This window comes from Typopeltis vanoorti, chromosome 1, assembly GCF_054136105.1.
Source record: "Typopeltis vanoorti isolate ZY-2024b chromosome 1, IOZ_Tvanoo_1.0, whole genome shotgun sequence".
NCBI classification, from domain to species: Eukaryota; Metazoa; Arthropoda; class Arachnida; order Uropygi; family Thelyphonidae; genus Typopeltis; species Typopeltis vanoorti.
Genome location: NC_143549.1, coordinates 17,299,841 through 17,321,832, shown reverse-complemented (window position 1 = coordinate 17,321,832; position 21,992 = coordinate 17,299,841). Strand labels below are relative to the sequence as shown.

The 21,992-nt window shown below is 35.9% G+C and overlaps 1 protein-coding gene across 1 annotated transcript in view; it reads left to right on the top strand.

The window, feature by feature from the left end:
• The window catches only part of ND-B22 (NADH dehydrogenase (ubiquinone) B22 subunit), a 65,361-nt gene extending 49,116 nt beyond the window's left edge, over positions 1 to 16,245 (top strand). The window contains exons 3-4 of the mRNA XM_090396814.1: positions 2,049 to 2,104; positions 12,899 to 16,245. Coding sequence (XP_090252940.1) covers positions 2,049 to 2,104; positions 12,899 to 13,033 — 191 coding nt within the window. The 3' untranslated portion in view covers positions 13,034 to 16,245. The remainder of the gene's footprint in view (positions 1 to 2,048; positions 2,105 to 12,898) is intronic.
• Positions 16,246 to 21,992: the final 5,747 nt, after the last annotated feature.

Genomic DNA, 21,992 nt, shown 5'->3' with positions numbered 1-21,992 from the left:
TCAGGACTAGGGCAACTCGTGGTAAAGGTGGCCAGAATTTCACATCACTTGCCTTAGTATCCCATAATGCAAAGCATATCTCCTTGCGGACATATATAATGCTATGCATTATGGGAAGGGTGATATACCCAGAGGTGATATACCAAGGTTGAAGCAATGCAGAAGTCATATTTACCCATACGAGTTGCCAAAAGTGTCACATCTTATTATTAAATTATTCTGAATTAGAGAAAGAAGTTGGAAGTTTTTTTCCAATGGGAAAAAAAAAAACTTCCAATCTTTCTCTAATCCAGAGTAATTTAATAATCCAGTCTTTCTCTAATCCAGAGTAATTTAATAATAAGGTGTAACACCTTTTGGCAACTCGTATAGGTAAATATGACTTCTGCATTGCTTCAACCTTGGTATCCCCCTCTGGGTAGTGACCCTTCCCATAATGTATAGCATTATACTTGTCTGCAAGGAGATGTGCTTTGCATTATGGGATACTAAGGCAAGTGATGTGAAGTTCTGTCCACCTTTACCATGAGTTGCCCCAGTCTTGAAGATACTTCAGGTGCAAATTTTGTTTGCTTACACTTGGATAAAGGATTAAACTAAATATATAATTTAAAGTTTGCGTGTGAAGTAACTTCACGACTAGATTACTTGTATATTATTATTATTATTATTTGTCACCTCTAGGGAATCCAAAGACTCATTGAGGGGGACATCTACTCTACAGCTCTGCTTCCACCACTCACAATCCACCAATTGATCACAACTGCACCAATGCCATCTACTGCCGACTGCCACCACTAGTATTTCCACAGACAGTCACAAACATCCATGCCCACGGCGGGATGGAGGCAACTTCACATAAATTGACTTAGTATCCCATAATGTGAGTCAGATATCCTTACAGATATGTATAATGTCATGCATTATGGGAAGGGCCACTATCCAGATCGGTTTTGACCTTTATTGAGGTTTCATCGGTGGGAGCCTGATACAGAAGAGATACCAAGGTTGAAATAATGCATAAGTCCTATATTTCCCATATACAAGTTGTCAAAAGTTGCTACATACATTACAAGTCATACAACTAACCTGCCACATAAAATTTGTGAAAGTGGCATACATATGCTAAAGACAGTTCCCACTGGCAGTTTATGCACATGCAGATACTTCTCACCACGAACTTCTTGAGGGAATATGTGAGCTTAATCCTAGTTATAGGATAAGGTTGGGCAAATTCTTTACAATAAAGTTGACTGAGTTGGATGTTATAAGAAATGGATACACTGCAAGATTTTCAGACTTTATTAAGACATTCAATAGGATAACTTATGCAAGGTTATTGTTTAATGAGAAGTAGATGGGATTGGAAAAAAAACTATGTGCATGGATTGAATTTTCCTCAGTAAGTTTTATTCTTTCTCCTTAGTCTGTATTCTGTGGTTTAAATAGGAAAGAATAAAATCATTCCTGAGCAGAAGTGTGTCTAGTAGAATTGTAGTTAACAGAGGCCTAACAGTTAGATTTTAAATCTTTAGGTGAACTAGCAGAATAGTTTGTCATTGAAAGCAGAGAGTGCATTAACCGTGAATGAATTTAAGGCAATGTTTAATGGTTGTTTGTGTGTGCGCACATGTGTGCATGCACGAGCTTGAGTGGGCATCTCTCAATAAGGCAGAACCCCTTCCCTCATCCCCTGTCTTCCATTACCTGCTTGCTGTTAGTACAGCAGGTAATAATGGAGGAGCTAGTGTTTCTTATTCATCTTTAATACACTACCCTAATTTCTGCATATTTTCGTGCAGCCTTAGTGAAACCATATTCCATTAATTTGTTTATTCACATGCAGTTTTTTTACGAATTACATAGTAAATTTATAAAATGAACAGAAAGCTTATTGCATAGAATCTAAAGTTGTAAAATATTGTTCTGTTCTCATTTTAAATGAGAACAGAAATCTTCTGATTTATTTTTGAAATGTTAATTATTTAATTAATATTTGGTTCACTTAAATTTTGGTGGTTAATTTGGATTTTCATAATTCATTATAGTTTCTACTTCACCGAAGGGTGTAGCTTATGAACGATATGTAGATAGTCCGGATTGGGTAAGTTAATTTTAAGTCACTTCATTTCAAAATAGGTGATATGGTTTCCTATAGTAAATTTCTTTTAAAATGATATAATGCCTATGGAAATTTAGAGGAGACTTATCAATAATGGTGTTTTCCATACTGAAGTCAACTGTGTGTTTGGATATCCTTTACAAATGTTTTTTTAATAAAATTAGTTTCCAAATATGGTTGAAATTTATTTGATCTTAGAGTCATTATAGCATACGGGCCAAAGGAATAACTTTTCTAGTGGATAGTTTGCTATAGTGAATTTCCTTTAACATAATTTGTGCAAGTGAGCTTTGGTCAGGACTCTTTTGTAGTATTTTTATGAGTAACAGTATACCATATTTGCCAGCGTATAAGATGCATCCCCTTTTTTGTACTTTCTTCATCAAAACCCAGAAATTCATTTCCAGAGCTAAATGAAGAGACACTTGAAACCTCTTCTAAATCAGTTCTTCCTACTTCTAAATCGGGGGGGGGGGGGTGCCTCTCTGCAGCCCTGTTTCAATATTCTTTAGCATATACAATCACAATCACACGTAGCTTGTATGCAATATTGTAGCAATGCCGATGTTTTTCAGCCATAATTTGCCAAGAAATTTAGAGAAAATTTAACAGCAGAAATTTATCACCGTTCACAATAACCGCGACAACAATTGGAAAGTTTAAATGAACAGGAACACAGCTGTGATTGTCGATGACAGCGCATGCGCATACACTGAACTCTGTGTAACTGGAATGCTCTCACACACCGCAAGGAAGAAATATCGCATAACTCAGAACAGAGAAAATTTCCAGAAATGAAAGTAATAAAAAACTGAGTATCTGTGTGTAAGCCATGCAAATACAGTGCATGGCTTACACACAGTTTTTATATAATTTTTGTTTATATAGAATTTATTCAACAACTCCAATATATTTAATCCAACATTACATAGACATTATCAGGGAGATAGACTGTTAACTACATTCAAAAAGATTAATCAAAATAATAAGTCATAAATCATGTATATATTGGTTCATGTTTTGATTGCAACTGAATTATATGATATTACATAAGAGTTCAAACGAACAATTTAGTAGGTTGTGTAGATTAAAAATAAATAAATAATACACACACACATACACATACATATACACAGGAATACCTTGATTATCGCGGTTTCGATTATCATGATTCTTGATTTATCACGGTTTATAATTTGATACCAAAATTCCAATTATTGCGCTCCAAATTAGAATTATCGCGGCCGCAAGATGTAGCCCACTACGTATGCAACCAGTTCGAGTCGCCACTCTCTAGGTATCGCTCTCTTGTAGCGCTTTGTTTTTATCTGACAGCACCTACTCACCAGTAACTGTTCGCCTTTGCCTGAAGTGCATGTGGATATTTATTTCTCTTCTTATTTACCCCTACAATGAATGCTAAAAGAAACAAGGATGATATCAAGTCTGCAGCTATCAAGAATAAACGTAGAGTAATCAGCTTAGAAGATAAGTTGCATATGATAAATAAGTATGAAGCAGGCATAACCAAAGCCAAAATTGCAAGAGAGTACGATCTAGATGAATCAACTGTTCGCATATGTGTTATTCTATAGTTATTGATAATATCCATTTTTTGTAATGAATGATAGTAGGAGGATGAGTGAATGTATCTACCAGTAAAGGTCAGTTTCCAATAAACTGAAAATTCAACATGACCTGTAGGATTATTAATTGCTCCTACAGTAAAACCCCTTTTTTACACTTTTCAGGGGACTGATGGAAAAAAGTGTAAATAGCAGGAAATGTAAAAAAAAACATTAAAAAAAGCTAAAATATGACTTACTACTAGTATGTGAGTCTACCTACTCGATTACGAAATTTAATAACTGAAAGTAAATGAATTTACAATTACAGTACTTACATTTATCTATTTAAAAAAATCTTTAATTGTTGATTGTTTCTGCTTTTCGTTTTTTATTTATTTATTTATTTTTTTTATTTTTTGACATAGCGCCAGATTGCTTGACTTGAGTTCAATGCTTGACCTGTTTTTTACTGTTGTGTTCAAACTGGACACAGAGAGTTCAAGATCTTTTGCTAAATGCACACATGTTCCGGCATGCCAATTTACACGTCGCAGAATTGCCATCTTTTCTTCTACCGAAATACATTTTCTGTCTTTTTTCTCCATGTTACTAACATGGATAATCCACTACCGCAACTTGAAAGCAACTTTTACACGCTAAATTACATAGCAGAAATTCTGCAATATCGATTCGTACTGTGATTGAAAAATCACGGTATTGTTCATCACTACATTACTGCTGCAAGCGTGCAGGTCACCGTGATGGCGGAAGCGAAACTACAGCCAAAAGCAACGCCATCTGGGAACAGAAATGCACAGATTTCTGCAGAAATTGATTCGAAAATCAGTATTGCCACTCAAGAAAAAAACGCAAAACACGGGAAATAACATCCACATCAAGTTGTTAATGGTGGGAAAACAATATATCGTAAGAATAGGCCTTAAGACAGGACCAACGGAAAATGACGAAAATGGCAGGAAAACATAAATTGCGGGAACGTAAAAACGGGGTTTTACTGTATATCCAAAAATTGGTTTGTTAGATACATTCACTCATCCTCGCACTATCGTTCATCACAAAAAATGGGTATTATCGGGAGTCTTGTATTCGGATCTCATAAGATCTGCTTTTCTGTTACCCATTTGTTAGATGAACTGGATAAAATTAAAAGCAATCTGATATGAACTATGTAAGGAAACTGCCTTCTTCTTCTTTCTCGGCCATTTTCAATTCACCGCTGGATGAAGGCCTCCCCCATGATCTTCGAATTTTCCCAGTCTTCAGCTTCCACAGTTTTTCACTTCAGCTTCCACCCTTTCCAGCCAGTTTTTCTATTTCATCTGCCCATCTTGTTTTGGGGTGGCCTTGTCTTCTATTTCCAGTTGGTATCCATTCTGTTACTTTTCTGGTCTGCCTATTGTCTGTTCCTCAAGACAGATGTCCTGCCCATCTCCATTTGGACGCTTATTACAATTTCTATTGCATCCAATACTTTTGTCTGTGATTTGATCATTTCCTTCCTCTTTTTATCCATTAGTGTTATTCCTAGGATAATTCTCTCCATTCTTCTTTCTGTCACCAGTATTTGTTTTTCCATTTGTTTAGTTAGTGCCCAGGTTTCTGAGCCATAGGCAAGTATTGGTAATATGCATTGGTTGAATACTTTGCTTTTCAGGCAGATGGGTAAGTTATTTTTGAAGATGTAGTTCAATTTCCCCAAATGAATATCAGCCCAATTATATTCTTCTAATTTCATTCTGTAATCCATTTTCAATGTCAAATAGTTGTCCCAAGTACACGTAAGAGGAGACTTTCTATTGACTCATCAAGTTTTATTGTTTTTGCTCTTAAGTACCCATTGAACATAACTTTTTTTTCCCTCTATCTCTCTCTCTCTCTATTTATTTAAGACCTATTTTCATGCTTTCTATGTTCAGTATATTCATAATTTCCTGTAAGTTTTTTGCTGATTCTGAAATTAATACAATATCATCTGTGTATCTTAAATTAGTTAATTTTTCACTTTTTATTGTCATGCCTTTGGAACTCGAGTTAATTTTTGAATAATCTCCTGAAGTACAACTGTAAAAATTTTAGGGGATATAGAATCTCCCTGTCTTATCCCCTTTTGTATAGGGATCTTGTTGCTTTCTATTTGTTGTCTTATAGTTGCTGTTCCATTTTTGTATATTTCTTTTAACATTTCCACATATTCACTTGGTATGAATTGTTTTTCTAGAGTTTCTATTATTGCAGAAGTTTTAATACTGTCAAAGGCTTTTTCATAATATATAAATGCTAAACAAAGAGGTGTTTGATATTCTTCTGTTTTTTTCCATGATTTTCCTCAGTGCATGTATATGGTCGATTGTGCTATATCCCTTTCAAAATCCAGCCTGCTCTAATGGTTGTTTTAAATCAAGAATAGGTGTTATTCTCATAGTTATTGTTTTTGTATTTTATACAGAACGTATAATAAATTAATTGGTCTGTAATTTTTGGCTTCTTTTTTTTTTTTAAATTAAGTACTAAAATCAATTTGTATTAAAAATTTTTTAATTTTTTTTTAATACAAATTGATATTAATACAGTAGTCCTCCCCTTATCCACTGGGGATACGTTCCAAGACCCATAGTGGATGCCTGAAACTGTGGATAACTGAACCTTATATATACTGTTTTTTTTCCTATACTTGGGATAAAGTTTAATTTATAAATTAGGCATAGTAAGAATGTGATTGGAATTTTAGCAATGATTTTTTTTCTTTCCTTGTGAAGTCAAGAACTTTTACCTTGTCACTTAAAGGAAGCACTTTACAGCTTCTCTTTGGCATATCTGAATTGCCAGCTCACCACTCTTGCACTTTGGGGCCATTATTAAGTAAAATAAGGGTTACTTTGAACACAAGCACTATGATATCGCAACAGTCAAGCTGATAACTGAGATGGCTACCAAGTGACTAATGGGTGGGTAGCATATGCAGTAGAGCATGGATACGCTGGACAAAGGGATGATTCACATCCTGGGTAGCACGACAAGCGCAACAGCATGAGATTTCATCATGCTACTCAGAACACAATTGATCCCTGCAGAGGTCGCAGCTGATCTGACAGATACAAACAGATCGTTTAAAATAAATATTCTTACACGTGGTCATGACTAGCTGCACATGCATGTATTACAAGTGATATTCTGCACTGTTTATGCAGTCAGTTTTGGTTTAACATGGGTTATGTAAAGGTGTATGATATTTGATAGTAAATTGTATCTGAGAGATACCACGAACTCTGATGTCAGTATAGTTTTTTTTTTTTTTTTTAATTTACTGTTGAAAATGGCTCGAAAAATATATCAACTGGATAATCCATCAGATGTTGAAGAGATTCAGCGAATGTTACTCGAGTCGAATGCGAAAGTGACATTTGATAGTAAATTGTATCTGAGAGATATCGCAAACTAAACCAACACTATACTGATGTCAGTATAGTGTTGGTTTAGTTTTATTTTTTTGTTTTGTATCTTTCTTCAATAATTTCTAGATTGTAACTGAAAATAAATAAACCATGTATTATATTTGCAGTGTTTTTTTTTAAAGTTTCATCACATTTTAGCACATAATAGTAATGAATGTATTTCTCAGATACACGCGACCTAAGCTGCAATTTTTATGATTGTGACCTCCGCAGGGTTAAAACTTACGAATTGCTTCTTTCTGAAATTTTTCATTTAATATTTTCAGACCAGGATTGACCTTGAGTAACTGAAACCACAGAAAGCAAACTCGCAGATAAGGGATGTGGGGACTACTATATTGCATCATTCCAGATTGTAGATATTTTCTCTACACAATTTATATTTCTCTACATAAGTTGATAAGATTTGTTAGATGTTTTATTAATTCTTCACCAGCAATCTCTAGCTCAATTTGAATTTCATCTTCTCCTGGAGCTTTTCAGTTTTTCATTTGGTATGTAGCTTCAGATACTTCTTTATAGGTTATTGGTAGTTCAAAATTATCATCAGTAGTAGAGTAACTGTTTTAGCCAGCCTGGTTGACCGAGTGGTTAGCACATTTGCTCTCCAGTGAAAAGGCTGTGGGTTCAAATCCTGCTGTGGGCATGGATGTTTGTGATTGTCTCTGTGAAAATACTAGTGGTAGTGTTTTCACAGACACAACCACTTTCACAGGTGTCAGCGGTAGGTGGCGTTGGTGCAGATGATGAAGGTAGTTGCAGTTGGTCGAGTGGTGGAGACAGAGTTGTAGAGTAGATATCCTCCTCGATGAGTCTGGTTTCCCTGGAGGTGTTATATAATAAGTAGGAAGGATCAAGCAATAACAGATATCATAGTAACATCTGCAAATAATTTTAAGAGTACATCAGCAAAAAATAAAGAAAACAGACTTTCGCAGGAAACCATAAACATGATGAAAAAGAGAAGAGATATGAAACAAGATAAAAACTCTACTTCTTAGCCTTGGCATTCCACTCTCAAGTACAGTCATTGCTTGCTGGTCAGTGGGTGTCTATGTGTAACTCTGTTGTGGGCAGGGAGCTCTGGCACTGAACCAAAAACCTCTTAAGGATGAATACTTCAACCTCAAACATTTCAAGGATGCCTTTGTTAGCATCCTTGAAATGTTTGAGGTTGAAGGTGTCAACCTCAAACATGTCAACCTCAAACCAATACTATAGATACAGCATTTGGTAACAGAAGTAAGAAACAAAACATATATGATACGAGTATAAATGTCCCACTGTTTTTGATCATCCATGCAACATGTGAAAACTCAATAGGGAAAATGACACCCTTCTTTATTCAAGAGGGTTTAGGACTGGCAGGACCCCCCCCAAAACTTAAGAAATTACATTCTGGTGATATACTTGTCGAAACATCATGTTGGCAACATTCTGAGAAACTACTGGGTGCAACATCAATGGGTGGAATACAAATCACAGTTCATTACCATACTTGTTACTTTCTAGCCTGCATTTTATACTCCTCGTGCATCTACTCACTACTGTCTTGTATTTTCTCCATAACTTTTTCAATACTGCTTGCTTGATTTCACTATTCAGCCATTTCACTCATCCATGTGTATTCTCTTAACTCTTGGTATGCAGTTATGCATTGCTTGTATCAAGTACTGCCTTATCAATTCCTGTGCACTATTAACATATTTTCTGTACAGCTTGTCAATCCAATATGTTCATGTTAATTGACTTCAGGGCTTCTTATAATCACCCACCTAATAATTCCATATGTGTGTGTGCGTGTGCGTGCAGGGTGGTTCAAAATTCCACGTATAAACTTTGAGGGGAAGTAGAGAACATCAAAATCAACCATATTCACATAGTAAAGCATGATTGGAAACGCCACCAGAAAGTACTAACAATGACACAAAGATACAGAAATAACACAGGCAAATAGTGTAAAAAACTTTATTAGGCATAACTGAACAGTTCAATAGTAGTTGGGTACATAATATGGTTTCACATCAGGTGCTCAAAGTTAGGACCATTAGCAGTGATGCATGCCTGAAACCGATGACTCATTGATTGCTGCACATTTTCGAAAATACCTGGAGTTTCCCGGATATTAGCACTGGAGATGGTGATTGTTGCCACAAGGTTGCCATGTCAGAGGCAATAAGCATTTCGTATACCATGGCTTTAAGGGTCCTTCAAAAGAAATCGATGCTTGATAAATTAGGTGAGCATGGGGAACCATGCGACGGGTCTGCCATGCCCAATCCATCGAGCCCCAAAGGACCTGTCAAAATACTGATGCACAGAAATGCCAAAATGGACTGAAGCCCCATCGTGCTGGAACCACATCTGCTGATGCAGTCATTGGAATGTTGTTCAGTAAATCTGACAGAACTTCTTCCAGAAAGGTCTAATACTTCTGGGAGTCTAGTCAGGGTAGTAACAGGTTTGGGCCAACTAAGCAGTCAGCAATGATACCTGCCCATACATTAATGGTGAAGTGTTGTTGTGCAGCATGTGATCGCACAACACTGTGTGAGTTCTCATGGGCCCACACATGAGCATTGTGGTGATTGAAGACCCCTTCGTGAGTAAATGAAGCTTCATCCGAGAACAAAACAACAATTGGAAAATCTGGGTCTGCGGCACTTTTCTGCAGAAACCACTGTGTGAATTCCACACGTCGAGGATAATCTTCGGCCATCAGTAACTGGACCTGTTGCCGATGAAATGGATGTGAGGACTCAGTGTGCAAAACGCACAATACACTGGATCGAGATACTCCTATAGCAGAGGCAACGGCATGTGTGTTTGTCTCTGGATTATTGTCCATCGCATGCAACATGGCGGGATTTCGCATTGATTGTGGCCGCCCACTATCATGCCTGCAATCCTTGAATGATCCATAGTCACACAAATTCTGATGCAAATGTGCAAACATTTGGTGATGCATACACGTCTGTTTGGGTGGGTACCTTTCATGATACGTTCCTACAGCGGCTCGTCCATTACCGTCAGCTAACCCTTAAACGATGTGCATGTCTGCCATCTGTAAAACGACATATTACAGATGGCAGACATGCACTTGTAAAACGTCATACGACGTCGAAAACTTGAACGAGGAAGCCCCAATTGCTCACCTGGAGCGCTGTCAAACAGCGCCACCTATCACTTTCGGGTGGCGTTTTCGGTCATGCTTTCCTATGTGAATATGGTTGATTTTGATGTTCTCTATCTCCCCTCAAAGTTTGTACATGGAATTTTGAACTACCCTGTGTGTGTGTGTGTGTCCCTTTTTTTTTTTTGACTGTAATCTTCTGTTTCACCACTTCCAAAGCTAGTACCTTATGATCACACTTGCCAACAAGGCAACAGTATTGATACCTCATTAACAGCCACATTCAGTGAGGATATCATAAAATTTGTCATTCCAAAACCTGGAGTTGCTTCCATCACATGCTGCTTAAAATAGTTATTCCTTGGAAATTCAATAAATTCACTCGCCTTGTCTCCATAGACCATCTCTTTCCAAGCCACATTCCTATAATTAAAATCCCATTGGGATTATTTTCTTTCAACATACCCAACCAATTTTCCCTTAGCATTTTACAGTCAGTACTCTATTTTCTGTGGCATAAAGCAGCATACTATTTAGATATACTATTCTCTTAATTTCAGCTTTACATCAAGCAGAATCGGAATCTTCACATGTACTACCATTTTTAACTTCCACTGTAAATAGATGCATTTCCTCTGCTATCATTAACAGTAGTCCCCTCCTTGTTTCATCTTCCTTTCCTTCTAGAAAATGAAAACTGTATATCCTTTTGGTTTTATTCCTGACAGTATATATAATTGTCAGACAATCAAGTTTTGCTTACATGAATTATCTTGGGGGTATATTGACACAATCAATGCAACAATCTCCATTCCCTTATTTCTATTGCTCCTTACATTAGGTATACAATCAAAACAATCCCTATTGCTTCTTGTTCTCCCCCCCCCCCCTCTCTGAGGTCGTCCTACCATACCATTATTCCCTACTATAGTTGTTATACTACACCTTTATCTTCAGTCTGATCACTCCCATTTCCATTCATATTCCTATCATTCCTCTCATTCACATCTTTATGCATTCCATCACTTTGTTCTTCCATAATTACATCTACAATTTTGTGTCATCTTCCCTCTGTCCTTTCACAACCTGTTTTACTCTCTCTCTCTCTGATCCTCAGCTATACCTACTCCATCTTGACTGCTCGCTCAGCAAACACTAGTTCTTCCAAATGTCCAATGCCCTCCTTCCCCCACCTTCTCAACTCACAACTGTCAAGTACTACCTTGTAGATGGTCACATACTGTTCATTATTAACAGTTTATTGCAGCATGAAAGTGCAGATAAATTCACATGGAGAGAACATACACATAATACAAAACAACAACAAAAATAATCAGTTATGTTATCATTGATATTGATGTTTTTAGATTGGGCCCAGAAAGTTTAAAATATGAAGCAACCAGCACTTAGTGTGTTTAGTAGGATTAAAATGGATGTTACACTGAAAAGAAATGTGTATACCAAATTTTCGTAATTATATAGAAGATGAATATCTTCTGTATTGGCATAAATTGAGTACTGCCGGCTTGGTTGGCCAAGTGATTAGCGTATCTGCTCTCCAGCCCAAAGGCTGTGGGTTCAAATCCACCATGGGCATAGATGTTTGTGATTGTCTGTGAAAATACTAGTGGTGGTGGTCAATGGTAGATGGCGTTCGTGTAGGTGATGAAGGTAGTTGTGGTGGTTGGAGTGATGGAGACAAAGAGTTGTAGAGTAGGTGTCCTTCCTTTATGAGTCTTTGGACTCCCTGGAGGTGTTACATAATAATAATAATAATAATAATGTTCTGGGGGTTATTGAAAAAAAATCTTGGAAATTGTAGAAAATAATAGTATAAAGACACATCACAGTTTGAAAAAAAAATTACACAAAAACTAAAGATGAAGATATTTCTGGAGGAATTATTTTGAAGGATTGTTAAATTTTTCAAATGAAGCATCCAAAGGAAACATCCCAATCTGCTTTAAACAAAAACTATTCAACAGTTGTATACTTCCAGCAATGACATATGGAAGTGAAACATAGACTTTGACTGAAAAATTTACCGAGCAGTTGAGTACTACCCAAGAGGAAAATGGAAGGGCCAATGCTTGGTATTATCATTCAAGATAGAAAGGTCAGTATTCGATATATACATTTTATGTTTCTGCTACACCTCAAACTTATATCCTCATGATTAAATAAATACAATTGCTATAGTGAGAGTAAATACAATTTACTCTCACTATAACAAACTGCTGACCACAGCTCTGTTGTAATTCTATGCTAAAGAATTTTTTCACTTGAGTACAAACTATGTAATGAACTATTACTGTGGTCCTTTCAACTTTGCTATAATGAAATCTTTCCCTATAGATTGTAGGGAACATTGTAAAACTGTATTTTTAATACTCCAATATATTTGATATATGTTAACTAAATGTTTGAAGGACGTATGTGTTACATACATTATTATTGTGAAGCAGATAAATCTATGTGTTTTACATAAAACACATTATTATGAAATGAGTAACATAATTCATTTCACAATAATGAATGTATGATGCATGTGGATATGAATACCTTCATTTAATGCTCTTATTTTTATTATTATCCTCCCCAGGTACTGGATTATTGGCATCCTTTAGAAAAAGCTCAGTATCCGGAATATTTTGCTCACAGAGAACAAAGAAAGAAGCAATATATAGAATCTTGGGAGAAGGCATATGGAAAACAAACCAATCTTAGTCACCACTAATAACTAACTGTACAAATGCATTATCATGTATTAGGAAATATTTTAAACATAAGTTAAGATCTGTTGTCAGGACAGTTTACAAAAAGAAGTAGCCCTTTTTTTATGTAGAATAGATAGCTAAAGAAAAAAAATAGCCTTTTCTTTATATAGTTATTTTAAAATTATTTCAGTTAATTCAGAATTTCAATATCAGATTTTCATTTTTACAAGAAATAATTGAGAATTCATGAAAATATAATGATGATTTCTATTTAAGTTTGTTGATCTCTAAAAACATATATGATAAAGCCAAAGGGAACAGTCTTTTTAAACATTAAATCTGTCTAGTATGAATGGAATCCTAAAATGAGCAAGACAAAGCTTAACTGTTAAACTAATTATATGAATCTGATCAGTACTTAGAACCATAGATCTGATGTTAAATCAGGTATAAGCTAGTGTTTTATACTGTTTCCATTGTTAATTGAGGAGCCATAAACAAGATACTTAGAAGCCAAGAGGTACAAGTGACAAAAGACTAGTTTTTAGTAAATTGAAGTCAAAATTTATTAAATATAGTAAATTCCAGATGGCATGTAATAAGCCAATTAATGTTATTTCCTTACCCATGCTTACACCTACGTGTAGAAAAACTGAGCTCAGTTAGTATAATCAGTATTTGGTTATTAGTGATTTCTTTAAAAGAAATTTCACTTATACCTCCTGGGCTCACAAGCATAATGCTTTAGGCTACTAAGACAACGGAGATAAATACAGGTTAAAACCTTTAATTATTTTATTAGTATAAACATTTAATGATAGTCATTATAAAAAATTGAAAAAATTACACCAAGAATGAAGAAGATATTGTTATTATTATTAAAGAATTACTTGAAAGAAAAAGCACAGAGTTCTTAATGGGATGCATCTGAGTTTTGCTCTGCACCTGTAGTTGGTGTTGGAGAATAGTCTTCTGCAGAAATGGTTTTAAGAAACTAAGTGCATTTTTTCTTTTTGTCCATAAATATCTCAAAGCATTTCTGTGAAAAATTGTTCCCCAGTACACTCCATGCAATCTATATTTTTAAAGAACGAACAATGAAGGCTCTCTCTTAAGTTACAAACTGAACAACAGTACTATTATTAGTCTGATTCACTTTCATAAACAAGCAGTTTCATTGTCATCAGACTCATTGTATTATGAGTACCTCAGTTACAGTTTCTGTTTAAAAAACCATCAGAGTGAGGAAGATTTTTGAAGAAGCTATGATGAATAGGGAAGATATTTTAGATATTTCAGATATTTCAGCTTTGGTCTCATTGTGGACCAGAAGTGCAAGGTTCCTTTCTGTTTGAAGTGCCATGAAATCAAGATGGATGAAATCTTCCATGTCTTCACTGACTGTTTCTTTGTAAAACAGGGTCTCCTTTTGAAAATGAAACCATTGTATTTTACAAGCACCTTTAACAGCATATTTGAAAAAGGGCTTAAGTCTATCTAGAGTGACAAAGTCTTCATCTTTCATTAGAATTAGAAACTTTCTCTTGGTTTTAGCAGTAACGCCTGACCAGTGCTCTTGCACAAAAAGCTCTTTACTGGAAATTTTTTTATTTACTCATTATCACTTCTTTGCCTTCTTAATCATTCCAGTATCTTGGTTGTATTCCCTGAGACAAAGAACTTGTCATCAGCCACCATTTTGTGGGCATTTCTTACAACTAGAGCCAAAACTTTACAATTAGGTGACTTTTATTCTAGCCTCTTGCATTGTCATGAAATGCTGTGATATACTTCACAAGGGCAAACTGTGAATGAATTAAAAGACAAGAGCCGATTTCTTGACATTTTGGAGAAATCTGCCCCTTATGCCTCAGATTTGCTATCAGTAAATCCTTCAAGGATGAAGACTGACTGCCCTAGTCTTCAAAATATTAGCTAAGGCTAAAGGAGCTCTGCCTATTTCCTTTGAGGAATAGAAGGCATTAGAGAATTTATTTATAAAAAAATAAGTATGGTAAATTTATATGAAAATAAGTAATTAGTATATAATAGATTATTAGTATACTCTAAGGACACATCTGCAGAGTTTGGTAGATAGAAGATGAAGGAATGATATGATTGAGACATTTAAGTTGTTGAGAGATATTTACCAAAATACAGAGTTTTTTTTGTATGGCAGAACAAGTTGAAGAGAGGACAAGAGAGCTATCACTAGAAGTTGCAAAAGAAAGCAACAAGAGAATGAAGGGTAATTTTTGTGCATGGAGAATATGTGAAATGTATTGCCTGAAGAGGATAGGAAGTGGAGTGAGAGCAGAAAATGAGTGATGTTGATTGATAGATTTTGTATGGTTTAAAGTGTCACAACTCTGTGGAAGTCCCAATATAATAATATTATTAAGACAGTCTTAAAATCAGTTTTATCATATGATAGGTAAGAAATAAACGATCAAGGAATGTAGACTAGGATCATGATAGGGCTCTTGCAAAACTAAAGAATTGTTGAGAATTGAAAATTCCTTCTTATTATTACATAACACCTCCAGGCAAAGACTCATTGAGGGAAGGCACCTACTCTACAATTCCTCATCACCACCAGCCACAACTACCTTCTTCATCTACACAAACGCCATCTACCACCAACCACCACTAGTATTTTCATAAATAAACATCCAGTCCCAAGGCAGGATTCGAACCCGCAGCCTTTTGGTTGGAGAGCTGATATGCTAACCACTCATCCAACCAGGCTGGCAAATTATTGTATGCAAATAATTATGAAAACCTAAGTACATGAATAATTGCTCATGTGAATAGTTGTAGGGTAGTAATTTTCATTCTTCAGTCAGCATAAAATTCAAGACTAGTTGATTCAAAATAATTCCATTTTTGTAAAACAATTTGAAATATTAGTTTTATTCCCTCATACTCATATATTTTTTTCCCCATTATAACTATCATTTTTCCTGGTAAAAATGATTCAGAATTATAATTCCTACTTGTCATAAATAAATTTAATGAAATTTGTCATTGTTGAATTCAGGTTTGGTAAAATTAGGCTAAATAAAATTTTCTGCGGTACTATGTCTAAAGTTTCTATTTGTTCAAACATGATAATGGATGATGTAACTACAAGAATACTGTCAAGATATTCATATTTTTTGATTGTCAGTTTAGGTACTATTTAAAGTAGACAGTTTTTCTAATTTTGACAACCAATAAAGAGCAAAATTGATCTGATTGGTCCATTAATAGGTGTCTTAACCACTAAATTTTATTAAACTCCATCCATCATTGCAGAATCACTACCATCAATTTGAATAATTTTGCAGATAAAAATTAACCACTTTTAAAACTAAAACAAAGCTGCATAGCCATATTTGTAATTTTCATATCAGGATTATGGAATATAGATTAGGGATAGATTGAGATTCTGGACTGCAGATGCTTGTAGATAGAAGAAAAAGGGATATATGATAGAGCTCTATAAACTTTTAAGACAGTTTTATAGGATATCGATTGATAAAATTTTTCATTCTGCAGAAGTCAAGCTTGTGTGCATTTAAGAAATGGGTAAGAACTAGATTTTTATGTCAGAGAATCCATAAGAGTAGAACAGTTTGCCTGTTGAAGTGTTCAGTGCATTTAGTGTTAATGTGTTTAAGAGAAGGTGTGACGGTGTGGGTGGTGTATGGCTCATACTGCATTCTTTAGAAGGCACAGCCAGATGATTGGAATAGAGCTTTCATAGTAGTACCCATCTATAAAAGAAAACTTAATCTGAGGACTATTTATTCCTCCTGGTAAAATTTATACAAGCATAATTGAGAATGGGCTAAGAAAAATAGTGGAAGAGAAATGTGAAGAAGAGCAAGCTGGGTTAAGTCCAAATAGACTGTCTTGAATTATTTTCACATTTAAGACAGTTTGAGAAGTCATGGGAATACAACAAGGAACAGTATTTAAATTTTGTAGATCTGAAGAAGGCATGTGCCAAGTGAAAAAGTAAGCTCTTTGAAACCTAGTTATGTGGTATAAATGGTACATTGTATTGAGCAACGCATAGTCCATGTTTGAATTGTAAGTCAGCAATTAGAATTGTAGGAGATACAGATTTGATGTTATACAGATCACATTATGAAGGAAGGTGACATTAAGCCTGTCATCAAATTGATATTAATCATGTCTTTATGGAGATGATGTTATGCTCCTTAATAAATCCAATATAAGTCTGGAAGATTCCGTAACTAAACTGGATTTCTACTGAAATAAATTTTGTATGAAAATCAGCAAGTACAAAGACTGAGAATTTAGCAGGAACATTGGAAATGTGAACTTCATCCTGAATCGAGAACCTCATCATCATCAAATTCCTGCCATGTACCCTCAAGGGGTGTACAGGATATGATAGTACTACATGAAAAATTTACATTATTACTAACTTCTTATCTACAATTTTCCTCCAAATCAGTCTGTTACTTGTCAAAACTCCAACATTATCAGATCTTATATTTTTATCATCTAAGGCACTTTGTTCAGTATCAGTCCACCTATATCTTGGTCTTCCTCTGGGTCATTTTCCTGCCAACCTGGCAGAGAACACTTGTTTTGCTGATCTTTCCTCGCCCATTCCATTTAGTGACCTGAGATTAGCTCTGCTAATGCATTCCTGGATGCTGACAATGTCAAGTTCTTTCCAAATATCCTCGTTTTTAATATGATATTGCCATTGATGTCATCTGTTCACACCTCTAATCTTTCTCAGGACTCTCATATCTGCAGTCTCTAGTTTTTGGTCAAGTGTTTTACATCTGACCCAGCTCTCATATCCATAAGTTAAAACTGGTTTGAATACTGTCTTGTATACAAATTGTAGAGAAATTAGTGTTCTGACTAATTTCTCTCTTATTCCATATGAATTTATTCAATTGACTTCCTACCATACTAGCTTTGTTGATTCTGTTGTCTATTTCCATATTTAATTTACCATCTTCACAAAAAATCGTACCTAAGTAACTGAAATGTTTTACTTGCTGCACAGGTTCTTCGTTCACAATGCAGTTGACATTTTCAGCGATTCTGCCTATTTTCATTGTCTTTGTCTTTTTATTGCTGACCATACCATATCTATTACGATTCCCTGACTAAATTGAATAACAGTTACTCAATTTAGTCTGAATCTTGCAGACTTGTAGCAGATTTATTAGAAGTATAACATCATCTGCATAAAGCAAAGAGCTAACATTAACATCTCCAATTTTGATATCATGTTTAATATCACTTTCCTCCATAATGTGATCCATATGAACAGAGGGGATAATGTGCATCCTTGTCTCACTCTAGGTTTAACATTAAATCATCTTCTTGTACTTCCTTCAATTCTAACTGCTGACTTACAACTGAAATAAAGACTAAGTATTGCTCGACACCATATAACTGTAGCGTATTGAATAGCTTTTCTCTTGGCACCTTGTCATATGCCTTTTCCCATAGACAAAACTTAAATACAGATCTTTGTTATATTCCCATGATTTCTCCACTGTTTGTCATAAAGAAGATCTAATCCTGACAGCCTCTATTTGGCCTGAATCCAGCTTGTTCTTCACCAAGCTTTTCTTCCACAATCCTTCTCAACTGTTTCTCAAGTATACTTGCATAAATCTTGCCAGGAACACTAGTAGGGAAATACCTCTGTAATTCTCACATTCAGTTTTATTTCCCTTTTTATATACGGGTATGATGAGAGCTCTACTGCAATCATTGGGAATAATCATCCATCTGTCCAGGCTTTCTGAACTAACAGTGCAGCCACTGGGAAAAAAAAATCAGCTAACTCCTTTTTATTCCCATTTATAGGGAGTAGATGAGGCCATTTACCTCTATCTAACTTGGAGACTGAGTGGGCAGTTCAATCTCCACTGGTACCCAATCAGAGATAGCTGGCCCAAGGCTATCACTAATTAAGCAGCATGCAGGAAAAGAGAGCTCAACAAGTGCTGGACTAGTTTCAACCTTTATTGAGGTCCCTTCAGTGGGAGCCAGGTCCAAGTTGAGATACCAGGCAGAAGCATTATCAGGTCATCTCTACCTATAGGAGTTGCCAAATGGTGTGCCACCCTTTTTTAATAAATTACTCTGGATTTAGAAAAAGATGTTGAAAGCTCCCACTGAAGAGACCTCAATAAAGATCGAAACTAGTCTGGGTAGTGGCCCTGCCCTTAATGCATAACATTAGACATATCCGCAAGGAGATGTGTTTTGCATTATAGGAGATACTGAGACAGGAGTGTTGGTATCTTGCTCCACCTTTGCAACGAGTTGCCCTGGTGCTGTACTACCTTACCCCAGTCCTGAAGATACTTTTAGGCGCAAACTTTGTTTGCTCACACTTGGATAAAGGATTAAACTATATTTATTATACTCTAACCAAGTGAAAAATAAACTTTCAACCCCTTCATAACCCAAACACCTTTAAAATCATTCACACTAGATGCACTTGCTACCCCTAAAGGCAAACTATCCATTCACTCACTGCTCTGTGAAAGAAAAAACCTAGAACTTCTTTCTTGACTGCGAATAAAACTTTCATGGATGTCCCCGTGTGTGAATATAGACTGTTAACCAGTCCGTAATCTGCATACTTGCAATCTGTTCTCATAATCAAAGGTTGGTCGATAGGTAGAGCTTTTGCTATTAATGGCTTATGCAAAAAGTTAAGCAAGTTTGACCATGGTTAGTAGTTGGAAGGGAATCAATCGTTTGATTCTGTTGGCACACTTCCCCTCGATGAGTCTTCCTGGATGAGGACTTCCTGGAGGTGTCACATAATAATAATCTAAATTCCATAATCCAGATATACTCTTTGTAACTCTTCTTTGCACCTTTTCTACAACTTCCTTATCCCCTTGAAATATGGGAGAACAAATCCGCTCACAATATTGCAATTCTTTTGTGAGTTGTATTTGCAACTTTTGCTATATGACCTTTGAACTTCAAATTCCTATTTACCATTATTCCATGAATGCTAGCCTCATCATTTTATTGATGAGGCTAGCGTTTTATTGAATACATAGCATAACCCTGCTAATCCATCAGTGATGCAAGGAACCTTTGTCTGGTCTCTTTCGACTAAAAGTGAGTGGTAGCTGCAGATAAACAAACCGGCCAGTAGAACAGAACACACACAGTTTACAGACAAGAATACGTTGAGGCATCGAGGTAACCACCTTACTCTTGTACAGTTGGGAAGTCCAAGGATACTTGGAAGGCTATGGGCACTTAAGTGTCCGTTAAAGCTACTGATGGATGAATGATGGAACCCTGCTAATATAATATGCTGCTGGAAATCTCATCATGCCAAAGTGCATAACTTTACACTTACAAATATTAAGCACATGAATGAAAAATGTGAATCCCAACTATGTGGGATGCATTGGACACCTGTCAGTAGACTCGGGATGTAAATTGGCCTTGCAGACCATGTTTTGTATATATATATATATATGGTTCATAGAATCAATTTGAAAAAGACCACCATGCTCCATTGCAGCAAATTTAGAAGAAAAAGAATAGAATCTAAATCAAAATATGAGTTCAATCTGAATAAATATGTTGCATAAACCTCAATATGGGAAACAGGAATATTTTGAGCTCTCCATTGATATCTTAGGCTGCAAACCAGTGTTCATAGAGGGCATCCCAACCTAGTTACAGTTGTTCATGTGTTTCACTGAATTCCCATACTGCTCCCTGAAGATGTCTGATATTTTGACTGCAGAAAATCATGCTCAGAGACAAGTACTAAGAGTATCTCTACCCTACTTATTCTTTGAACTCTGAGGGCACATTCGAATATTATATTATGGCACTTGTTTAGGTGGTCTAAAAATAAATAGAGGTTATTGACGCCGTCTTCCCAGATGAGGAAAATATCATCAATATATCGGTACCAGACTTTTGGTTTAAAGTGAAAGGAGTTAATAGCTTTTCCTTCAAATTCGTTGAGAAATATATCCGCAAGAATCGGAGAGAGTGGGCTGCCCATAGCCAGACCTGCGTTTTGTAAGTAGATCTTGTTGTCATATTTGAAGTATCCTGACTTTATGCTTTATGCCACGAAAAAATCTCTTTCACCCTCGAACTGGAATCGGATGACTGTCTTCCCTTTTTAGACCTCAAACTTACCAGATGTGCTGAGAACATTAAAATCTCAATTTTTAGAAAGCCTACTCATACTGACAGATACCTTCATGCTTCCTCCCATCATTATCCTCCACAAAAATGTGGTATTATTTCCACTTTAGCCCACCGAGCCAAATCATTACTTACCGAAGAAACAGAAATTATAAATGAACTCAGTTTTCTTAAAAAAACGTTTATTAACAATGGCTTCTCTCCAAAGAAGATTGACAAATTTCTTTCCCCCAGGCACTCAACTACTGCTGAAGATCCCCCTCCCCCAAGAGCCTTCATCTCCTTGCCTTACATCAGCTCTCTTTCACCAAAACTGGCAAAGATTCTCAAGAAATTTAACTTCAAAACGTGCTACACTACGCTTCCAAAACTTCGTTCATTACTTTGCAAACATAAACGGAAACATCTTCCTACTCAGTTTCCAGGAGTCTACAAGATTTTGTGTGATTGCGGAAAGCCTTATTATGGACAGACTGCCAAATCCATCCTTCTACGTTTGGATGAACACCGTAGAGATATCTCCTATAACAGGACTAGAGCTAGCGCTCTCTCTAGCCACGTTCTCTTTTCTGCTAACTCAGACGAAGGCCGCCAGCACATTGTAAACTGGACTCAAACTGCTAATATCCATGTGTGCTACGATGAACTCGAAAGAAAGATTGTTGAATCAAGAGAAATTTCTCTAGATTCCTCTCATATCAACAACAGCCTGAGTTACAATCTCTCGGACGCACACGTTGCTTCTGTTCAGTACTGGCGCACTCGCGACAGCGCGTAGTATTCGTTTGT